Here is a 24,798-nt window from a genome sequence, read left to right as displayed (position 1 = left end):
GTAGAGAACGCAAAGACAGCGCACCTTATTAATGGAGTCACTTCCTCCTTGTCGATGAGAGGTGTTTTAGTCTGACAAAGGATTCTTGGTGCCAGTTTATATGGGGAGAGCGAGACAGGGATACACCTTCATCCCACTATCATTAAGGAAAGGAACCATTGAAGTGGTCCTAGCGTATTTACATGGGGAGGCATTATAATGAACGAATGGACTGAGCTCCACATTTTTGACAGAGGTTCAATTACCGGAGATCGTTACTGTGATGGAATTATCCTCTTCCATCCGGGGTGCCATTGGTCCCGACTTTGGTTTTATGGATAACAATTCACGGCCACTTACTCCTCATGATGTTCAAAAGATCCTGGAAAGAGAAGATATCGACGTAATGGATTGTTCAATGTGCTCCCCTGACCTAAATGCCATTCAGCAGGTGAGGTATGCTTTAAAGAGACTCCTGGTGGCCTGATCTTACCCCCCCCCGGAGAACACCAGACAAGTGGAACAGGTGCTCCTTGAAGGAACAAAACTCTTATCCCAGGAAATGTGATGTAATTTGATGCTGAGTATTCACAGCGTAACCATTGCAGTCAGGGGATCTTTTGCTAAGGCTCTTTGATTTGTTGTTTCTCTTCGTGGCCAGGCAGTTTTTTTGTACCATCATCATTCTGGGAATAAAACGTTTTCTATTCTTTCCGTACTGTATGCATCATATTCATTTTTTGCTGTAACACTTTACTCATCTTTTAAGAAGTATATTGCATTTCTGTAATATGAATTTCATGTCACCCCATTAATTTTTTTGCAGAACTACGTCCAAAATTAAGCCGCCCAGACGGTATAGGGGTTAGGAAAGCCTGACTGCGATACCGAAAGGCCTGGATTCGAATCCCGGAGAAGTCTTGGTTGTAACTGTCCGTCCCTTCGTAAGAGGAGATGGTGGCTCACCTATTGGGTGCTTCCATAATAAAGAGACCACCACATCTGGCCTTGTATAGATTAATGGACTGTGTAACACTGTAGCTGTTTACAATCTGCCATGGGAAGAAAAAAAAAAAAAAAACGTCCAAAATTAGGAAAGTTGCTTAAGTTTTGCACAAAACCGTATAATTTCAAACCGGTTGCGAATTTATACTCGAGCTTCCTCACTTCTATGTAAAGAACGATTTAAAAGTTTTCTTTGAACTTGTGGACCATAGATTCTACACCATTATTGCTAGGTGGGCTAACTCCATAAATATAATAGTAAAAAATGGAAAAATATTACAAAATGAATGTAAAATAAAGTTATGCACAATACTTCTGTTAGCGATTTTTATACTTTATGAGGTCTGCCTTTAAATCAGGTTTTACCCAAGTCCTAAAATGATCACGTGTGGGTTTGTGGCAAAAATTTTTGACATTCATTCTTCTGATTATAAGACTGTTAAAAATTAAACAATGCAAAAATTTAGCAGTGACTCGTATTACAAATTTTTGACTCGTATTACAAATTTTCGACTCACATTACAAATTTAAAACTGAAGGCTATCGCACTTATCTGAGAAGAAAGAATTGCTTGATTTCGCAATCGCCGAAGGGTTAAAGCAAGGTATAGTTGATCTAAATTTGCATGGATATTAACCTAATGATTCTTTCTTCTAGCAATCCTGTGGTACCGTGTTCAAGCTTACCAGAAATTGATCTTTGCCTTTGGAAGACTGAACCTGCATATTAGGAATGAGTCGCCTTCCGAAAATAACGATAACCATTCCTTATTTCGTTAGGTATCGATTTTTAAGATGAATTGCGCTGTTGCTTGAATATATTTGTATTTAGTTCTCTATGAGTAAACTTTGTTTATTATTTCAAAAGTTTATTTTTTGAATAAATTCTTTTTGCATTGTCTTAGACTTAATTTCAATATCTAGATATGAAAAAGAAATTTCTACGAAGCAGTTTGATATTTCAAACATTCGAATCTCAGTTATTTTTAACTTCAAAATAAATTTAAAAAATCAGAAGTTATCACAAAGAATCAACATGCAAAAATCCTTTCTTATGAACACATTGTGATCTGCCAACACTAAGAAATTCAAATCTTTCAAGCAATGAGAAACAAAGATGCTTCAAATTTATTTTAAATGTCTAACTTTGGACTGTTTGTTTCAAAATGGGATATTAAAATTATACAAACTCGAGAAATATCAATATCCTTTTTTAATTTGTAGCAGAATATTATACTTTATAATTCAAAAATGCAACATTAAGTTGTAGAGACAGTAGGTACATTTTGAAAGCAGGGGAGATGAAAAAGGAGCAATGTCCTCGCCAGGACTCGAACCACGGACCTCTGGAATACGCGTCGAGTGTGCTGACCATTACACTACGAAGGTATACTAAGAAAGCTGGAGAAATACCTTATATACTGTCCCTTTTAAAGGGCAACTGGGGATTACGGGACCCAGGGGCCAAATCGTGGTGGTGGAGAATCATCATCCATCACCTTTTTTTTTAGTTCGGGCGCCACTGTAGAGACTATTAGGTTATTTGGTAGCAAGAGACGTGAAAAATGAGCAATGCTCTCCCCGGGAACCGAACCACGGACCTCTCGAATACGCGTCACGTGTGCTGACCGCTAAACTACGAAGTCATGCTAAGAAGGCGGGAGAAATATCTTATCTAAGTTAAAAATACAACATTCTGCAAATTAACTGTAGAAAAGCAATATACTTATTGAGTGCTTTTATTTGTTTAGTTAATTAAAAAACTTTAAATTTACCATTAAATTCAAAATTTCTTAAATTTTATTGAAACATTTTTATAGATATAAGTTTAATTGTTTTTTTTCACTGCTAAATTCGTTTAAAAATTTCAGTATCTGGTTTTGCTTGTTATATTTTGAGATTATTATTCTTACTTGAAATTTTAGTTTTAAATCAACTGACTTGATTTATGTTTGAAATAAAGGTCTTGCATAGTTTGGCCAATTTATTCCATTATTTTTGTATTGCTGTATTAAAACATTTGATGCCGACTGGCTGGTATGTGAGTCATAGAGTCCCTTCAACCGGACCAAAAGCTCATATATACGACAGTGGTAGATTCAGAGTACTTTTGTAATTTTTCGATGAAGTTCATAGCAATTGAACTCTTATTAAACAACGATGAAAGAAGATGTAACTCATATTTGTGATACGTGGTCTCAAAAAGTTTCGAAATTACTGAAAATGTCTCAATTAGTTGATTTATTTGTAAACAATTCTTCATCCAAACTGGCAGCTACGAGCTTGTGTTCATTCTGGGTTAGATTTCTCTGCTGAAAAATCAAGGTATATGCGAAGGTCATCCAGAAAATAAAGACCATTTAGTTATACAGAATGAACAACACAACATTTATTAAAAAAACAACGCTGTTATATGCCTGAAGCTTCCTTCATTTCTCTACATAATCACCACCTCCATTTAAACATTTGTCGTATTTATTCACGAGCTTCAAAGTTCCCATGTTATACTCTTCTGTCCGCCAGTTCATTAAGCCAGGTGGTCATTGCATTTAAAGCTCAGTATTGACATTCTTTACACAATATCACACAGATGGAGACGCATTGTGATTGGTGATGAGACCTGAGTGTGTCACACCATTGCAGATGAGTGGCATCATCTCTCATCACCCCAAAAAAACCGAGAAAATTCAAACACCTTTTTCAACACGAAAGGTCATGGCAACCGTCTTTGGGATCGTAAAGGTGTTCTTCTGGTGCATTTCATATAAAAAAGCACTGCACTGCGATCAACGCAAATCCTTAAGAGGTTATCACATTTAGCGACGGTCCCTGCTAGACGGTGACTTTTCTGAGAAACGAGATTTTCTGGTAGCACTCGTTTAAACGGGAGGGTTCTTAGAAAAACCAGGTCCGCTGGAAGCAAAGTCCCGCCTAGCTACGGAAACGATGTACCAGCTACGTGGGATTTTTTTGAAACCTCCCGCAAATGTATTGGCTGGAGCCCTGTCCCGGGTAGACATAAGCCAAACAGACAAAAGTTCTGCTTCTGAAGGATCACATGATCCCAATCTGAGAGATAATCGGTAATTGTTTGACGTTATCACATTTATTTCTGTTAAATCTCAGAGACATTGAAAATTGCCCCTGTCATGGTAAATTAGGAAGCGGTTCTTAAGGTAACATAATCAGTATTTTACCATAACACAAGTATAAATTTATTCGCGTTTCACAGTAAAAATATAACCATTAACTTCTATATCTCCAAGATAGGCAAATGAAAGACAGTATAAAATAATGAATAAATGTGATCAAAATATACCTAAATCTAATAACTTCCCATATTCATATCTAAAACGAAATAATAACCTAACAAAAAACATACGTGACAGCACTATTTAAGAAAAAACATGAACTAGTAGTGTTTGAAAGTATAAATAGCAGAAGGAAGGTAACCGAACTAATATTTCCAATTACTACCAAAATAATTTTTTTTTTTTTAAATAGTAAGCAATTAAAAGTGCAATAATTATGGATTGCGGTATTTACTAGTAATGCTGATGTTTCTTAACACCATTTCTTTCGATCATATGTTAATATATTTACTTATTTTTAGTTTTTACATTTTAGAATAGTAGTAGATTACAATGATTATTTCATGCACTTTTTAAAATCATGAACTTTTGTTACTGTACAGAAATAATTTAAATAATATTGTATACGATAGTAAGCTAAGTACTTTAAAGTAAGCTCTTCGTCAAAGAGCACACGATGAAATTTTTTGTTTCTATTTATTATGAATTTCTTTGTTATCACAAACACATAAAAAGTAAGCGAAGAAAATAGGGGGAGAGTGCAGAATCACCCACTGCTTGGCGCATTTTTAAGAATTGAACATACTCGGCATCCATGTACACATCGACCTATTTTTACTTTAAAAAAAAAAATCCCAGAAATGCACAAAAATGGCCTTGCGCACTCCCTTGACTTTATCTATGTACACATCGACTTATTTTCACTTAAAATGTCAAAGAAAATTGACAAAAATCCAATTCTTCTTACTCTTGTAAAAAGCGCCAAATAAATAAGTGGCTGATTCTGCACTTTACCCGAAAATAGAATATACTTAAATTTAATAAAAAATAAAACCTGATTTCCAACATTCATTTATTGAGATAATCTAATAAACACAAATAACGGCAATATTAAAAAAAAAAAACGCGAATTACACAGTGTTTGAAAGAATAGATACCAAACGAGAAATAATAAAATTGCAGTTTGCAATCAATAAAAACTATTTGGTGTTTTTTAATATTACACAATTATAGATTACAATATTTCATAGAAATGCTAATGTTTCCTTAACACTAGTTTTTCGATCATACATTTCATACACTGTTTAAAATCATTAACCTTTTCAGCATACTGTACAAAAGACAATATACTATAGAATGTGCATAATAATAATTATAATAATTAACTATATAATAATATAATAATAATTATACTATAGAATGTGCATAATATAATTTAATATTTAATTAATTCCTTATGTACATATATCTAATTCATCTTCAGCAGTCATATTACCAGTCCAATAATTTCGTTGTATTTTGAAAATAATGAACATACCATAACAGTTAAGAAGTCAAACAACAAAAATCAGCGTTATATTTTCAAATTTTTCACAGGACTAGTTTCGATGGTTTTACCGAACTACCATCCTCAGCTGCAAAACCGCAAATGAACACGATAGGAAATAATGATTAGATGAGATAAGAAAGCCTCGACAAGAGTAAGCAAGTGGCGCCATCAGTTGGTGAAACCAGAACTAAAACATAATTTCTTTAAAGGCCGAAGGCAAAGATGGATTAGAATTAGGATCGTTAACTAGAACAGAAAGATTTTTTTAGAATTTGAAATGCCTCTAGAAAATAGAGTTCTCCAATGGAAGATGTATTTTGAATAATTTTGGCAGCAGAAAAATGAAAGTGTGATTTTCGGACCAACAATGTTGAGCAACAGAAGACTTCTGTGTTTCCTTTTTTCTAACATATACCTCATGTTCCTTGACGCGAAATTTTAAGGCTCTCTTAAATTGGAAAATGTAAATTAAACCACACTGGCAAGGAATCTTATAAATACCCCAGGAATTCATATCCGGAATGGGGTCCTTCAGTATGGAACTCGGAATTTTATTGATGGGAAAATAAATGACCCGAAAGTTAAATTTCTGCAAAATATGTGCAACTTTATAGCTAACTGATGGAAAGAAGGGAATGACAACAGAATTTTTATAATCTCCTAAAACAAGAGTGTGCTTTTTAGTGTGTTGAGATGAGAATTTTTTAACTGCTTGATTAATAATGTTGGGGGAAAAGTCCCTGTCAATAGCTCTTGCTTTTAAATAATTTAGTTCTTCATCAAAGGATAGTTTGGAGGAGCAAACTTGAAGAGCACGGAAAACATAGGAATAAAAATGAAGCTAACTTTTGTTTAGTCTGCTGACCAAGTGTGGTGGAAGGCAAACCGATGATGGTTTACGGTAAACCGTAGTACTGAAGTTGGATGTGTTACGTGTGACCAGAATGTCGAGAAACGGAACAGAATTGCAAGTCTCAAGTTCAAAAGTGAACTGAATAGCAGGATCAATAGAATTCATTGTTGAAAGAATTTTATTTAAATCATCTTTATTATTTTCAAATACGTAGTTTATTATTTTAAATTACGTAGAGGAACCATACCGGGAAGTTTAAAGTTTCAAACAATTTTGATTCATAATAATGCTTGTAGGTATCAGCCAGGATCGGACTGAGGGGTCTTCCCATGTCTAATCCCTCAGTTTGCTTGTAATATTTATTTTGGAAAACAAAATGTGTTTGTTTCAAACAGAGTTGAGTGAGAGAAATTAGCTCATCAATTTCGATGCAAGAGAAATGAAATTCGGGAAGTCTGGTTTCTAGACATCTTATGCACCCTCCACAGTAACATGAGGCATATGTTAGAAAAAAGGAAACACAGAAGTCTTCTGTTGCTCAACATTGTTGGTCCGAAAATCACACTTTCACTTTTCTGCTGCCAAAATTATTCAAAAAACATCTTCCCTTGGAGAACTGGATTTTCTAGAGGCATTTCCCATTCAAAAATTCTTTCTGTTCTAGTTGACGATCCTAATTCCAATCCATCTTTGCCTTCGGCCTTTAAAAAATTATGTTTTCGTTCTGGTTTCACCAACAGATGGCGCCACTTGCTTACTCTTGTCGAGGCTTTCTTATCTTATCTAATCATTATTTCCTATCTTGTTCACTTGCGGTTTTGCAGCTGAGGCTGGTGGTTTGGTAAAACCATCGAAACTAGTCCTATGAAAATTTTGAAAATATAACGCTGATTTTTGTTGTTTGAGTTCTGAATTAGTTATTGTGTCTTAATACCATAACAGCTCGAATTGTTGTTGCTTCTGTTTAGATTGCATTCTCAGCAAAACCAGAAAGTGGCTTACCGTTGTATGTTATTTTTGGTTTTATATGAATTAATTCTGAAAGCCAACAGGGCGTTATAACCGAAGCACAAAGCTAGTAAGTTTATCCAAATATTGTACCGCTGGAACCACAGTGATTGGAGACAGACGCTATTTCCACAGGGACACTATTTCACGAACACTAGATTCACAATTAGCATTGTGGCATTTCTTCAAGAGCGGATATTCACATACAAAATAAGCTAAAATTCAGCATTCTCAGGATAATTTCACTCGCTGAAGACACTTGAAGCAATTAGATACAGAACAATGAGAAGATTCTCAATGCGTTCTTTGATTGACAGTGCATTACATTTACTTTTAATATAAGCAATATTATTTATATCAGCCAATGCTTGATTCAATTTCAAACATGAAATAAGTCTTTTCAAACGCCTTACAGATGGCATCTTTACCAAATCACTTGAAAGAACTGCTAGAATCTGAATTAATTGCGCAGTTGTTCGAATTTGGCAGCTAGCCAAAGCGAGAAAATCTCGAGATGTTCGTTTTATATACGTAAGCATCCAGTAAATACTGTACACGTCTGCTTCTCCTTCCGCCATATATTGGACAGCCGTGAATTCGTCCTTACTTCAAAAATATTTCAGTCGTGAAATAATTGCTAACATGTGATTTGCATTCATTTCGGAAATATGATTTTTTTAAAATATATAAAATGCATAACTTAATAACTTACTTTATAGATTAGTTTCATTTTTAAATATTTTGCTATAATATTTATAAAAAATCTTTTAAGTATTAATTACTTTAGCAAAATTTTAAACAATTATTTAGAACATATATTTAGTACTAATTAAATTTAATAAATCAAAAGTATTTATATTAAATTTACATTTCATTAGATGAATCTACTTTAGATTAATATATTTAGATCTAATAAAATAATGAAACATAGCAAAGTAAATCTTATGCGGACTTCAGATTCTTGAAAAGGCAGATTTAGTCCTTTTCATTCTAAAAATAATGCTGATGAATTAAAAAAAAAAAAAAAAAAAAAAAAAAAAATGCTAAAACGACCACTAAAAGCGTTCATATCATGACGTTTCAGCAACGTCGGCAAATTGCCAAGATGCAACGGAAATATTTTGCGTCTTCGCAACGTTGTAAAAGTTACCACGACCACTCTGCAACCTCTCGGACCAGTTTGCAACGTCGTGTGCTACTTGGGTCAAGAGAAATTTTTACGTCAGATATTTATAGAAACTTCATTTCTTTATTTTTATTCCAGTTGTAGAGTCATTAGGTTAATTGGAAGCAGAAAAGATCAAAAATATGCAACCGCCTTCGCCGGGAATCGAACCACAGACCTCTGAAATACCGGCTCAGTGTGCAGAACCACTACACCACGAAGGTGCCCTAGGGAAGTGGGAGAATTACCTTATACAGTGACTTTCAAATAGTGAAACTTCACCAAGACAAAGCAACAAGTCCAATTCTCGGAAAATACCACTGCATTCCTTGAACAAATTAAGACTGATACAGGCATGGCATCTATGTCTTTTCACATATACATCTTTGCAAAATATTCCTGCGAAGTTCCTAGACATTTCATCTACAGACTCTTGTGTCTTTGGTCTTTTTCCTTTTTTCAAAAGTGATTCTAAAATGGATTTAGAAAAAGTTTTTTTCCCGTGACGTCTGCCCGTACTTATACGTATGTATGTATCTCGCGTAACTAAAAAAAAAAAAAAAGTTGAAATTTTGCATATGGGATTGCTATAACATTTAATTGTGCACCTCCTATTTATTTGTTGCAATCAGTCGCATCAACCATGCATATATTTCTGCACTGTTACCCAGCTCGATGAGTTCAAATTTTTATTCTTTTATTTGTTGGTAAATTGTGCATTATTTTTTTTTAAAGTGATTGGAATATCTTGTTTTTATGTTCCGGTTAAGGTTTTTATGCCTTTAGTTAATCTGCATGCAATAGTTGAAGCATTATCAACAGTTGCAAAATGGCACTAAACCTAAACAAGACCGCCATTTGTTTACATTTGAAACTCTTAGAAGATTCATGAATAAATCAGCTTGTGCATCAAGTTCAGTGTCTTTCTGCCCACTAAGACCTAAAGTTAACTTTCACTTTTGTGCGAAGAAATTTTATCTTTCTGCCATTGCCGAATTGCTTGTTTTTGTGTAGGAACTCTAATTTTAAATGTACAAATTATTTCTTTTTAACTATTTTTAACTGAATTTGGTGTTTTAAGATTTTTCCTATTTTACAATTTTTAATTAAGGTGTTTTGAATTTTTACATGTTTTTGTCTTGCCGCTAAGTGAGAAGTGAATTAATTGAATGAGAAATATATCTTTAATGATATTCGAGGAAATAAGTTGAAATGGAATGCAGCAAAAATGCCTAATTTAATAAAATTTAATAATTCATAAAAAACGCAGGATAGCCACTCTTAAAATATGCAGCAAGTGAGAATGGCTTCTTTGTGCTAATATTACTCGAAAAAGAAAAGGACGAGTTCAGAAAAGAATACCCATAACAAAGTCAGGATTACATCCAAAGAAAACTTTGCTTTGTGTATGGTGGGATATGGAACGGCGATTATTTTGAATTGTTACAAAATAAACGAAACATTCATGAAGACACCTAATTTAAGGGGCTAATAAGTTGCCTGAAAGATAGGCAGAAGTCGTAGCAAACGATGGAAAATAATGATCAAATTTATACAACTAATTTATGTACTATATATAATTTCATCTAATGATCGCTGATTGAAGTCAGGATTATTTTCTGATTAACTCGATAACTTGTTAACAAACGTTACTGAAGTTATAAGCAACGATTTTAGACTCATCTCATTAAGTGACTTCTGCGAAAGATAAAGTCAAAAATATTATATAATCTAAAGCAACTTTATAGCATTTGTTTCCTCTTTGGAATCAAGCAACTCATTAACAGTAAATTAATATATCATTGAAATTCCATTTATGTTTTATATACATAATCGATGAAATGGACATAAAAGAAGTATCCATGGGAAAAGTGTATATTCGAATACTGTGATTATGTATGATTCGAATACTGTGATTATGTATGATTCGAATATGGTGAACGATTTCTTAGTGCAGGATTTACGTGTAACATAAATTACAAGTATTGAGATGTAATATTTTCTGACTAAATTCCAGTAATAATTTTGAAAACATAAATAATATAATATTTTTTTATTATAGATTGGATTAAAAAATTCACTCTTTGAAACGGACCTAGTAACGCGCTAGATCATGCGTGAAATAAATTTTGCAGTCATTTACTTCACTCTGTTGTGCTGCCCTCTATTGGCTAATGTAGAAACTTAATTTAGAAGAGACCTTCATCCTTCAAATTCCAGTACTATGCTGCCATCTATTGATTAATCTAAAAATGTAAAATAAAATCCCAATTGTCGGCATCAGTAACGGCAAAACCTATCCATAAACTATTAACTAAATAAATACATCTTCTGAAAACCAAGAAGGAGCGGAATACGAATCAGTATATTATTAGTTTTCCAAGAAGCACTCAAATAAGGAATTTTAAAATTTTCATCGAAATTTATTTCTTTTTAATTTGACTTCAAGTAAGCTTTCTGGCGCTATTCTTGAGCAAATTCCAAAACAAAAATATCAGAAGTGCCACTTCACGCACATTGCTACGAAAAATAATTAATTTTCATACTTTTCTTCGCAAATATAAACAAGGGAATTTCAAAACAGGCTATCCTAATCTAGGAAGGCCGTTATGATGGTCGAACTTCACATTTCAGTGACCACGACCAGGTCCAAGCTCGAGAGTTTTCATCACCCTAGGCGACTTCTTAATGATTTATATCTTTATTAATAGAATTTCGCTTTCATACTCAGTTACAATGGTTTAGTTATAATCAATGATTAAGATTTCTTTTCCCTTACCTTCTTTCTTCTATATACTAAAGCATTGTGTTTACTTATTACGTGCTCCGCCTTTACGCACTACATGGAAAGGGAGGTGTTACGAAGAACACAGAAAATATATAAATCAAATATATTTAAAACAGTTCGTTCAGTTGCGGGCCTGCCTCTACCCGAGGCTGGGTGCATTATGAATAAAGACAAAAAAATTCTTAAATCATTCTTTATTTCCATCAAAACAGTATCACTCTTCCGAGATCAGCTTTCGTTCGTCCACACGCAAAACATTCGAAAACACTCAGCACGCAGGCTGACGTCACAAACAGCAGCGCCTCGCGCCGGTTATTACTTCAGTTCATTTCACAACATCCTCCCCCCCCCTTGAGACTCAGGTTGAGTCTCAAACTCATAACAAACATTATTTAAAAGATCAAGTCTTTTTGGAGCTTTTACAAGTCGTCCAGAGGAGGAATATTGTTGCATCACTATTTTATCAGGTGCAATTCCCTTTTTTAACGTACACCCAGCACTAGAATTAGATTCCTCTACACCCAGTTTCTTATCAGGAATTATGTTTCTATCATTGGACTGTATCTCCAGAGGAAAGATGCGTTGTATTGGTCGTATAACTATTCCATGCCGGGTCTTAAGTTTAACCGTACGAATCTTTCCATCACGTCCAGGGATCAATTCTGTAATTCGGGCTAAAGGCCAAAATAAACGTTTTCTGTTATCATCCCCCGTCAGTACTATTTCTCCTACTACAGGTTCCCGAGATCGTTTTTCATTATGCTTTTGAACCAGTTGACTAAGGTATTCTTTTCTAAATCGTTGCCTCAGATCATTTAACAATTTAGTTCTATACTTTAATCTCTTATTAAGACTTGACGAATTTAATTCATCAAGATCTTCAACATTGGAATTTCTGTTCTCGATAAGAAACATGGCGGGTGTCAGAGGTACTAATTCTTGCGGATCTTCCGAAACATAAGTTAAGGGTCTAGAATCCTGTTTCCTTTAATACTTTAGCCCAATTTAGTTTTGATAAATCATTAGATGCACCCCGAAAATCTGTCCCGTTATCACTATAGATTATTCTAGGGCGTCCGCGCCTAGCAACAAATCGTCGAAGCGCCAGGAGAAACGCATCAGTAGAAAGAGAATTTACGAGTTCAAGGTGAATGGCACGGTACACAGCGCAGGTGAACAGCGCGATCCACACCTTTCCTCCATTTTTTAAAAACAGCGGTCCGGCCAAATCAATCCCTATGATTTCAAATGGCGCACAATCCGTAACTCGGTCTGGTGGCAGAGGTGTCGGTTCGCTTGACATAGCCTTAGTTTTAAATCTTTTTCAAACGATACAGTTAAAGAGGACATTTTTAATGGCTTTTCTAGCTCTGACTATCCAAAATCTTTCTCGTAATATACATTGCATCATCTGAAGACCAGCATGACAGTTCTTATTATGCACATTTCTGATTAATAACTTAGTGAAATCACATTTTTCTGGTAACAGTATTGGATACAGAAAGGATTCATGGTCATCTCTATTTAGTATTCTCGTTTTAACTCTTAGAATACCATCATCATCAATGAGCGTTTCAATAAAATTATAATATTTCTTATCAGTCAGATAATAATTTTGAACCAAACGAATAAAATTTTTCTCAGAATTTTCAATTTCATACTGCGAAAGTTCAATGTTTCTATTCTTTTCAGAACCACCTTTACAATTATTTACAAATCTAAATATCCATGCAAATATTCTAATCATTTTGTCATAATTGGATACACTGATTCGATGCCAAGGGGGTGCGTCTTTTGATAGATCAATATTCACTATTTTTATCTTTTTACTCTCCAATTCTACTTCTTCATGCAAATAAATAATCTTACCAGTGGGCCAGTTTTCAGGGCCTTCTCGCAACCACAAGGGGCCTTCCCACCATCTAGACCGAAGCATTTGCTTCGCAAAACATCCGCGCGACAAGAAGTCGGCAATATTTAGTTTTCCTGGGATATGTCTCCATGAATGACCTCGCGTCAACTCTCGAATCTCTTTAACCCTATTTTCGACGAAAACGGACCAATTTCCTTGCTCTGTTATCCACCAAAGGGCAGTGGTTGAATCAGACCAGAAGGTAACTTTTAAATCGGGCAAACTGAGAGCTTTGATAATAGAATTTGCAAGTCTAGAACCTATACAACAGGCCATTAATTCTAAGCGAGGAATGCTTATTTCAAAGGCGATACTCTAGAGTTCGCCCGTACGAGATTTATTTTTACTTCAGAATTAAATATTGATCGAACAAACACGCACGCTGCATACGCCCCCTTGCAAGCATCCACAAATACATGTAGTTCAGACGTGTCATTGATAAACAAGTATCGAGGCAAAGTAACATCTTTCAAAACATTAAGTTCTTTAAACCAGTTCAAAAATATATTTACATCATTCGGAGACAATTCATCATCCCATGCAATTTTCACTTCTTTCCACAATTTTTGCAACAACAGTTTTGGAAGCAATGTAGTTGGCGTTAATAAACCAATAGGATCAAAAATTGTCTGCACAATTGCCAAAATTGTCCTCTTTGTGATTTTCGTATCACAGGTCAATGTATCTGTGTCTGTGCAGCACCTCAGCGTATCATTATCCAAATTCCAAATTACCCCCAAAACGGAAGTATCCCCTGAATGTTTGTCAACATTTGTACCAGCCACATTGCTTTCAAAACCGCGCAAGTTAAAACATCCATTTGACATGATTAATTTGGAATGTTCAATAAACGTAAACTGTTCATCAATACTAAAAACACTAGATAAACAATTATCCACATAAAATGACGATTTCAATTTTTGGGCAACTTCACTATATTGACGTGGACAGTTTTCTAATAGATGCATTATAGATGCGTTCAACAAGTAGGGGCTCGAAGAAACTCCAAACACAACTCTGCAATGCCTGTAAATTAATTGCTCTTCATTGCATGGGAAAAAAAATCTGAGAAAATCTCTATCCTTAGATGCGACGGATAACATTAAAAAAGCCTTTTCAATATCGGCACTAATACCAATCGGATACATTCTAAAACGATCTATAATATCAGGTATTAATTCAATAAGATTTATTCCTTTACACAAACATTCGTTCAAAGAGAGTTTCCCTTTCTCAGATGCAGAAGCGTCAAAAACAGGACGAATTTTCGTGGTTTCACTTCCTAATTTGATTACAGGCCTATGCGGCAAATAATGACATTCATTATTCAATTCGTTTTCTGGTACACGTTCAATAATATTCAACCTTTCCCATTCCTTGAACACATTTTGATAATCATCGAAAAATTTACTACATCTGAGTTTATAGATCATCTTTTGATACCTTTTCCAGGATAATTCTTTATTATCGGTTAAATGTGTCATATCACATTTCCACGGAAGTTCTACTTCATATCTTCCATCTGGAAGAATTTTCATTTTGTTTTCAAATTCAGATAAATTAAAACTTTCATTCATTTTAACAGTTTCGTTTGGAGAGCATATTCCTAATTTTTCAAGTTCCCATAACTCATTCAGAGGAATTCTCCTGACATGCATTGAAAATGTTTTCAAAATATTATCCTTTTCACCCGAATTTCGTTTTCCAAATACCGTCCACCTAAGTTTCGTTTCGACAGCCGTTACCCCGGACTGTAATTCAATAGAATTTCCCGTCAATAATTTTCCTATAACATCTGCTCCGATTAAAAGGTTAATTTCAATTTCCTTTCGCAATGGATCAGAAAATTCGATTTCTTTTTCTTTTAATTCATTCAAAATCTCTTTATCTTTAACCTTCGGAATAAAACCGCAAATCTTTTTTTCCGATAATGCCTCAAAACTACATGCGAATGTTCCTTTTAAATTGCTGACCTCGACCGAAAACACTTCATGCTGTTTAGGTTTCGTTTCGTCCCCCCCCAAACAGTGCATGTATAACTGTGGAGATGCTTTAAGCTGACTCATCATATTTTCACTAACGTAGCTGCTTTGGCTTCCGCTATCAATTATGCAGCGAATAATTTTCTCGCGACCTTGACACCGAATTCGAACACGCAAAGCGTTTGCAAAAATACAGTTTCGCTTCTGCTATAGTTAGAAAGAGAACTCTCTTTTGAAACATTTATCTGATCATTATTTTTTAGCTTTTGATTACACATTACATCAAAATGATTACAACTTTTGCAAATAGAACAACTTAACTTACCTTTGAAAGGACAAAATTTACTAATGTGACTCGCTCTTTTCAGACAAGAAAAACAAGCACCTTTTTCCAACAACAATTGTTGTTTTTCAGCTAAAGTCATTTTTTTTGCAGAGTAACATTTTTCACTAAAATGTTTCTTTTCACAAAAATTACAGTTCGGAACACTCTTACCTGAATTCTCAAGATTTACTAGAGCTGATGCTGTTACGGGATCATTTTGCTTTACCTGTTCGTGGTTAAAATCTTTCTTCCGATGGTTCTGTTGGGAAGCGAAACCAGTTCTTGCGAGGAGAACCATCTCTTCCCCCTTAACTTCCTGTTTTAAGAAATTCATTAAATGTTTCAAAGATCGATTCCCTTTAGTTTCAATGGAGTCATGATTTCTGCTTTTTCCCATGCCATCAATACATCTTCTGGTAAGCAACTTTCCACTAAGGGAGTCAAAAAATCCCCATATTTTTCTTGGGTTCTCCCCAAACTTTCCAACGCTCGCAATTTTCCTTCTAGTTCATCATACAGGGAGGGTAGATCCGTTTTTGCTCTTCCGGTTACAGCGTTCTTCATCATTAGGCTTAACAAGTCTCTCACATAGATTTGCACGAGTAAATCTTCGCGTCCAAAGCGCTCTCTTAGTTGTTCGATGGCTTTAGGATAATTAGCTGCCGTTGCCGGGAAGCTAAGGACTAGGCGTTCTGCTTTCGATTTGGGTTCCATAGCCTGCAACAGATACTGCATTTTATCTTCATCCGCGATACTTCTGTCGTCGTGGATTTTCTGGAACTGACTCCAAAAAGTCAGGTAATCTTTAGCTTCACCACTGAATTTTTTAAGCTCAATTTTAGGCAATTTAAATTTCCTAGATTCGGAATTATTTGAAGGAGAGGAGGCTTGTATTTCCGCATCTATTTGAGCACACTGTTCTAGAAACTTATCTCGATAATTCTCCGCTTCTTGAAAATCATCACTAAATAATTTTTCTCCATCTTCAGTCTGCAGAATTTGCTGCGATATAGCACTCTGGCATACGTCATGTCTCTGGAATTTATCACAAAGTTGACACTTCAAAATCGAAAGTATTTTTAAATCTCTTACTTCTTTAGTTAATTCACTTTCGGTTTTCCTTAAGGTTTGCGAAAACGCAATTCTAAGTCCTTTTCTTTGGGCCTTTAAAGCGATCAAATCCATCTTCAAAGTATATTCAAAATCGAAATTCAATATCAAAAGTTCAATCGGAAAATTCTAATTCAAAGCACCCGGTCCCGCCGAGGGTACCACTATATTACGAAGAACACAGAAAATATATAAATCAAATATATTTAAAACAGTTCGTTCAGCTGCGGGCCTGCCTCTACCCGAGGCTGGGTGCATTATGAATAAAGACAAAAAAATTCTTAAATCATTCTTTAATTCCATCAAAACAGTAATACTCTTCCGAGATCAGCTTTCGTTCGTCCACACGCAAAACATTCGAAAACACTCAGCACGCAGGCTGACGTCACAAACAGCAGCGCCTCGCGCCGGTTATTACTTCAGTTCATTTCACAACAGGAGGTATGCCCAGTGGATGTAACTGGCTAGTACCCACATTGCACACGGGCAAAACAGCTACGCAGTCAGTCCGCTCGATGGAACTCCAACCTCAGACCGAAATACCAGTGTTCAACAGGTTTTGCCGCTCGGCCACTCGTGGGCATACCAAAGCATTTGAGGAATGCAAATAGTCTGTGAGGAACAGGAAAATGTCAATGTAAAATATAAAATCAGATTGAAGGGGGAAACTTAAATTGGTGTCGATTTAAATAAATTAAATCTATTTAGAAGGCGGTCCCATCTCTTCTGGGAGGAAAATTATTTATTGTTTTGCATTACTTTGCGAAAATAACTGAAATATTGGTCATCTAATAATAAAGAAACTCCTGTCTGAATATTAAGAAATTTATTAACGATTTTGCTGTAAATCTAAAATTATGACAATATTTCTGTTATATTAATAATAATACAATAAACTCCGTCGCCCCAATGGTATAGTGGTTAGCGTCGCCTACTGCAGTGCCGAAGGGCGGGGTTCGAATCCTGGAGAAGGCGAGGATGTTTGTAAATGTATTATGTCGGTGCAGCATGGCGGCACTCTAAATATGCGGCGAGTCGAAAGTCCTCTCGTGCGATTTGGTGAAAGGGAATGGCGGGAGACTCTCGAATCCGTCCCCCCGGGGTGTCATCCATCGAAATTCGGGGCGAAATGAGCAAAATCCCGTTGTCACCTGTAAGGTGTTCAAGACTGTTGCCAACGACAGGCGTATCTTAAGCGCTCCTTGCCACGAGGAATTTCGTGGGTTGGCTTGATGTTGCTGTCAGACAAATGAGCATAAATAACAACAACAGAATAAACTTCAGTTTTCCTGTTTGTTTTCTTTTCCAGTGCGAACAAATTTTACTAATTTATTTGCCGCTCAGACGGTATAGTGCTTAGGGGAGCCTACTGCGGCACCGAGTTCGAGCCCCAAATGTCTGTAAATGTATATAGTGTCCGTGAGGCATGGAGAAACCCTAAATATACTATTAGCCGAAAGCCTTCTCGAGTGGCTTATGGTAGGGGAAGAGGGGTGGGATACACTCCGATCCGTTCCCCCGGGATGTTGTTCTCCATCAAAATTGGGGACTGAACTGACCGAAGTTGTTCTGCCACCTGTATGGTGCTCAAGGCTCTTGCCAGCGACAGGAGAATCTTGCACTCCTTGCTACGATGAATTTCATGAGCTTGTTCTCATACTACTGTCAGACAAGTGAGATAAGTCACAAGACAACAAAATTAATTTATTTGCATGCATTTTTATTTTAGTTGCTATAAATTATACGAAAAGTTCTAAAGAAAAAAAACGGATTTTCTAACGTGCGAGACCTAAATTGCCTCATAATGTTCGGTTACTAACACTAATAAAAGAAGGACTAAATTCTGTACATAGATCTTTTCTTCTATGAGGATCATTTTTTAAGGGGATTCGTACACCATACTCGTACTGTTGCAAGAATTGGGATATTTTATTTATTTTAAAAGCAATTACTTCCAACATTTTACAGCTGACTACATAATATATCTGCTTTGGAATCTAGTAACCAGAAAGTTTGTGTTGCCACAAATATTTCTGTAATTTAATCCTCTTTGTGACAAAATATTTCGCCGTGTTTCCACCTTGCGCTCATGATATTTTAAAAATGGCTAATGGTACATACTTGAAATTTGATGGAATTCTTTGTATGGGCACTATTTTCTAACTTTCTATTGAAAAATTTTATGGGCGAAAACATTAAAAAATTTTTTAATAAAATACAATTTATAAACTCAACTCAAAATAAAATAAAAATTTAACATGAAATTTTTAGAATTTTAGGTTCACTGTAATAGTTTCCAAATGTTATAAAAGCTATATATTAAATATGGAATTAAATTATGAAACAGAATGCTTTAAACTGTGCGCGCAAGTTGGAAACATGACGAAAAATGTTGTCACAAAGCGGATTAAATTATAAAAATATTTGTGGTAACACAAACTTCCTGATTACTATTTCAGAAAGCAGCTATATTACGTAGTCAGCTGTCAAAAGTTGTGGTAGTAATTGCTTTTAAAATAAATAAGTTATCCCAATTCTTGCAACAGCCACCTATTCGAAGATCTTATGGGTTTTAAGGTGTATGAGTCCCCTTAAGTGCTGGATGTACACTTTCCTTAAAATACACTAAACAAACATTACAATGTTTACCAAAATCTTCAGCACTTAAGATTAATTGTTAGGTTTTGATTAAGACAAAGCCTTGAGGATATCTGCCTAAGGTGAATTTCCAAGAAAAACTAGCTTCTACTCGTATTTATGTTATACATTGAAGAAAGATAAAAACTCCATGCAGCCATCCCGTTGACGGGAAACCAAGGTAGAACTTCTGGTATTTAGCAATCTTGTCCACTGGAAAGGTTTTTATGCAAGAATTTTATGTTATAATAAGTTGGATAAGTGCTGCTTCTGTTAGCAGTTCTGGTGTATGTCGCATTTTTTGTGTGTGCTTAAGTTAATAAAAAAACACTTTCAATACTTAATTTTGAAGGAAAGATGTGCTTTATGTTTAAACCATTGCATTCGCAGTGTTCTTGCTCGACGAGTGTTGTTCATTTAAATATCAATTACGAATTACGAAATTACAGAATAACGTTTCTCAAAAAATCTGAAGCTTAGTAAATGTCTCCGTCTGTTTCACTCTTTACTTGAACACAAGCGGCGCTCATCTTTGAAGCTGTAGTTATGTTCGACTAGTCAACATTCGTGTTCAAAAAACAAGCAAGAAAGGCTAAAAGAAAAAGTACGAATGTAAAGAAAGGAATTAAAACATACAATTTACATATGAGGTCGATGTTGCAAATAGGTGACTCAAACTAGCATAAAAACCAATCCCGCAGTCTCATCACAGTGCCTTAAAAAACCTATGTGTCAGTTCGCTATCAACAATAGTTCCGTATAATCCGAGAGAGCCAAAGCAGAACGCATCAAACAAAGACACCACATGCACGATGAAATATGTTGGAGGACTGCGGGGTGTTGCAAGTTGGTGCAAGATAATCCGTTGTTGCAATACAACTGAGTGTGCGAGAGGCTGTGGAATCGTTACCAAAGGAATATAAAGACTTAGTAGAAAACATGGGTCTGGATGCCGGAGGGTTACCATAACGGCAGGCAATCACTTCCTGCTGCTAAGTGCAAGACACCGTATATCACTCATAGCACGACAGCTGGCATCGCATTTCTCTGCTGCTGCAGAGTGGCCCCATCGCAAGTCAGAGCGATGTTCCCATCGCACGTCAGAGCGCCCCGTCAGAATTGAACCCGTCAACATCACTGTTTGACAGCCGACCAGTGGGGTCACGTACTCTTTAAGGATGGTTGTCGATTTAACATCCAGAAAGATTCCCGAAGAGCAAGGATATGGCGAGAGCCACGGACACTTTATCGGGCTCCAAACATAGTTGAAAGGTACAGTTACAGAGGAGGAGCCATACTTGAATGGGTTGGGATAGTAACGAACGACCGCACCGACTTTTACATGATTCCTAGTGGTTCCGTCACAGCCATCCGATTTTGCGACGAAATTTACATCCTTACATCCTTTTATCACTCCAATGGGTACCGACGTGATATTTATGGGCAATGACGCCCACCTGCATAAAACTTGAGTGATACGAAGATATCTGGGGATTGAAACCATTTGACATCTGCCATGGCCTGCTAATCACCGGGTCTAAATCCCATAGAACAGATGTGAAATATATGTGTGATATGTTACAATGACCGGTAGTAGGTCGCAGAGTGCTACCAAACACTCTCCACGAGCTTCGACAGGTATTATTACAGAAAGGGGCGCTATTGCCACAACGAGCGATTACCAACACTATTGCTAGCTTGCCCCGCCGTTGTCAATCCTGCATTTCAGTTAGAGGGTATGATTAAGGTTCCCACTTCTTCCGGAACTGAGCCCTGAAAATTAAAATCTCCCGGCTCACGGAAGGAATTTAAAATAAATATTACTCTCCCGGAATATCACGTTTCTCGAAAATAACGACACATTGCGGACGGACGAAATGGCTGAGAACATCGAAAATCACACGACCGCGCACATCAGCCAAAGAACGTCTATGTCAATACATATTCTTTACAGTAGTGAGTAAGTGCCTGACGGGATGAGTAGTGGTTTCATGCCGGCGTGTCGCGCGCAAGCCCCCTCATCTCCCCTCACCCTCTCATTTTCAATCCCATTCTTTCATTTATTATTATTTTTTAACATTTAGACACCAAGTCTTTACCTCTTTGCGGAACCCTCTTTTTGATGATGATATTAATCTTTGATGATGTCGGGATTAAGGCTCCAAGTGCCTCGTAAATGAACCCTTCCTTGGTCCAATTAGCTAGCTATCCACAAACAAGTGCATATTTTGGAATTATTTAAATGCTTTCATAATAATAATATCTAGTTAAAAAAAAAAAAGTTTCTAATTCTGCAAGTGAACAAGTGCCACAAACAAAGACAAAATAATCGACGTCGTTTCGAGACAAGTGGTTAACACAATTTGATTAATGAAGAGAGAATTTTTACGGAGAATGTAAATTTTGTGTGGGAAACGGTTAATATTAAGTACGAGGACGTTACAGCTTTAACTGTACATTCCTATAGCAAGAAACACCAGTAGTTAATATTGAATAACGATTCATCGCAATCGGTTTCGAACCTTTTCAAGAAGAAATCTTCAGAAGAACAAGACAATATATCAGCAACTGAAATTACTTCAGTATATCATAGGATTAAACACCATCATAAATTTAATAGCCCTAATTGCACAAACAAATTGTTATAGTGCTCTATTTCCAGATTCTTCTTTGGCAAAAAAGATTTCTTGTGGTGGAACAAAAATGTACAAATATTTGCGAGAGTGTGCTTGCTCCTGCAGCTCAAAAAATACGAAAAAAACTTTTCTTCTCCCGGAAACATTTTTACCTCTTCCGAGTTTTGACAGCCAAGAGGTGGTATGCTACCTGTTTTTAGCGTTATTTTATTTTTCTAAATTCTGTTAATTTGATTAAAAATTGTACTTCCTATTACTTTTTTAGATATATTGGAGTACCAATTTATAAGTTCTATTTTAGAAAATTTAAATTGTCTTCTTTAATCAAATAGTCTTATTTCCTTAAAATTATGAATGCTAAGACCTAGATAATCTATTACGAATTGATTTTATTATTTTAGACAGTTGATGTAGTTGTTGCTATTGTGAATAAGATTTTTATTGATGAATGTGAGAATATCATCAATATATATTAAAGTGTGTTCAAAATTATTGAAATCATTATCAGAAAGTTTTTTTAAGAAATTTAAATTCTTTAGGAAAAAACATAGTCAAATAGTTGAGTTGAATAAGAACAAACCATTGGAATCCCATTTGTTTTTAAGAAAAGAAATTTTTAATGTTTAGGTAATCTTCATGCAATAGTTGTAGAATTATGAGAAATTTAAAAGTTTAAGAAGCGCTAGATTTAACAAGGCCACCATTTGTTTTTATTTGAAACTCTTATAGTAGAATAGCATTATTTAGTGTGTGTGTGTGTGTGATTATGGCTAAGCCTCGAGGGCTATCTGCCTAGGGGGAGGGATGCTTTTCGTGGAGGACTTTCTAAGGGAAACTGGCTCGTATACACGTTACACATGGGGAAACCACGAAAACGCCCATGCAGCCAGCCCGTTCGTGGGATTCGAACCTCGGACCGAACTACCAGTGTTCAGCAACTTTACCGCTCGGCCGCAGCATTATTTAGTATAAGTCATCTAGCTCATCAATTTCAGTGTCTTTTTGACCAGTGGGACCAAAAGTTAACTTTCAATTTTGTGCAATTTGGTCTTCCTTCCGTTGGCCGAATTGCTTACTTTGGCCTAGAAACTTTAATCTTAATTGAATTTTTTTTTAAAAACTGCTTTCAACTGTGTTTGGTGTTTTTGGTTTTCTTGTATTCGAGAGTATTTAATGAAAGTATTTTGAGTCTGCCGCGAAGTGAGAATTGAATTGATTGGATGAGAAATATATCTATTATAAAATTCGAGGATTAAATTAATTAAATGAAATAAGTTAAAATAGTTAAAATAAAAATAAGTGAAAATGATGAAATAAGTTAAAATGAAATGCAGAAAAAAATGTGTATAATTTAATAGGTCCTATAAGGAATTTATGTGGACTCCACATATATTTTCTAATAGGAAAACCCATTTTTAGAAAAATGGGTAAGAAATATTCTTTTCAAACCAGTAATAAACGTTAATTTTGTTTCCTATATTTTAGGTAAAAGATACGGGTGGGAAGCTTCTTTCGATATAAGAGAAAATATTTTAATTAATTTCTTATAGAACACTAAGTTAATGACCCTATAATTGCAAACATCTAGCACATTTGTTAGGAATTATGCTTTAAAAGTGAAAAGGAAATTTTTAGCTGCAATTAAAAATTTACAGATTTCCGGTTTCTAGAATTCCTTTTCGGTCTTTTCGTTTTAGCTTACAAAAGCATTGCAAAGCGAAAAGAAATTTTGACTAATTGTGCGTTCACATATAAATGGTGTAAGTTATTTGTAATTTAAATCCCAGTTTGCTTTTAAAATAATTAAAGCGTTAAATGAATTGATAAAGCAATTACTTCGAGATTCATAGCGTCACTGTTTTATGAAATGAAGACAAAAATACCTTCATGCATTTCTCATGAGGAAAACTAATTGAATAAAATTTACAGAAAGAAACACACGCGATAATTTAGCTTATAAATTATGAAAAGCATAGTGAACAATAACAGTCATTAAAATATTTACGGCGATAATTAAGATGCTTCGTTATATGCAACAGAAATTTGGAAAGCGGTTATATGCAACAGAAATTTGGAAATTCCGGTTTTGAAGGTCAAAGGGTCACACTAGTTAATGAGCAGTCAATTGTGTTCCCACTATGCATGCAGAAGGAGCTGAATCTCAATGCATTTGAACCCAGTCCATATCTTGGAAAGAGCAACATTTTAATGGAAGCCTGAAGTGGTATTGCGATTTGGGAGGCACGTTTCAAAATGCTGAGTGCAGAAATATGTGGTTTGCATCAATGATTGCTTTATTTCCTTCGAAGTGGAATATTCAATCGAAATATTCATCCGTGAATTTGATAACTTATTTAAAGCATCCGGTTTAGAAATATTTTATTAATAATTCGCTTCTTTCCTTTAATTTAAGGATTTTGAGAATGGACTCATTATAAATATAATAAGACATGTGAAGAGAATAATAACTTTACTTAACTGTAACTGTGAAATGGGTAAATCAAGCAGATAGTTTTCCAGTGCTTGCGGAATGATGTTAAGCTTGCGGAATTGTTTGAAATTTCAAAGAATGTTTCAGCACAAAAATATTTTCACGTGTTGTGTGCACATTTGATGACATGTTTCGTGCACTGATCACGTGGCGTGCACTTGATGTTGATTAGGCTGCTGCATGACTTCATGACAAAGCTTATTTTTACCACTAATACAAACGGTACATCATCTATCTCTCAGTATTTGACAGAGACCGTATTACACT

At 35.3% G+C, this 24,798-nt stretch overlaps 1 protein-coding gene across 1 annotated transcript in view; it reads left to right on the top strand.

Moving 5' to 3' along the window:
- The window catches only part of LOC118203153 (salivary peroxidase/catechol oxidase-like), a 68,596-nt gene extending 66,713 nt beyond the window's left edge, over positions 1-1,883 (top strand). The window contains exon 14 of the mRNA XM_085806804.1: positions 1,642-1,883. Coding sequence (XP_085662930.1) covers positions 1,642-1,714 — 73 coding nt within the window. The 3' untranslated portion in view covers positions 1,715-1,883. The remainder of the gene's footprint in view (positions 1-1,641) is intronic.
- Positions 1,884-24,798: the final 22,915 nt, after the last annotated feature.

The sequence above is a fragment of the Stegodyphus dumicola genome, chromosome 12, assembly GCF_044657685.1.
Source record: "Stegodyphus dumicola isolate Sdum_Otavi_A_Nest chromosome 12, ASM4465768v1".
Classification (NCBI taxonomy): Eukaryota; Metazoa; Arthropoda; class Arachnida; order Araneae; family Eresidae; genus Stegodyphus; species Stegodyphus dumicola.
This window is presented reverse-complemented; position numbering and strand designations above follow the sequence as displayed.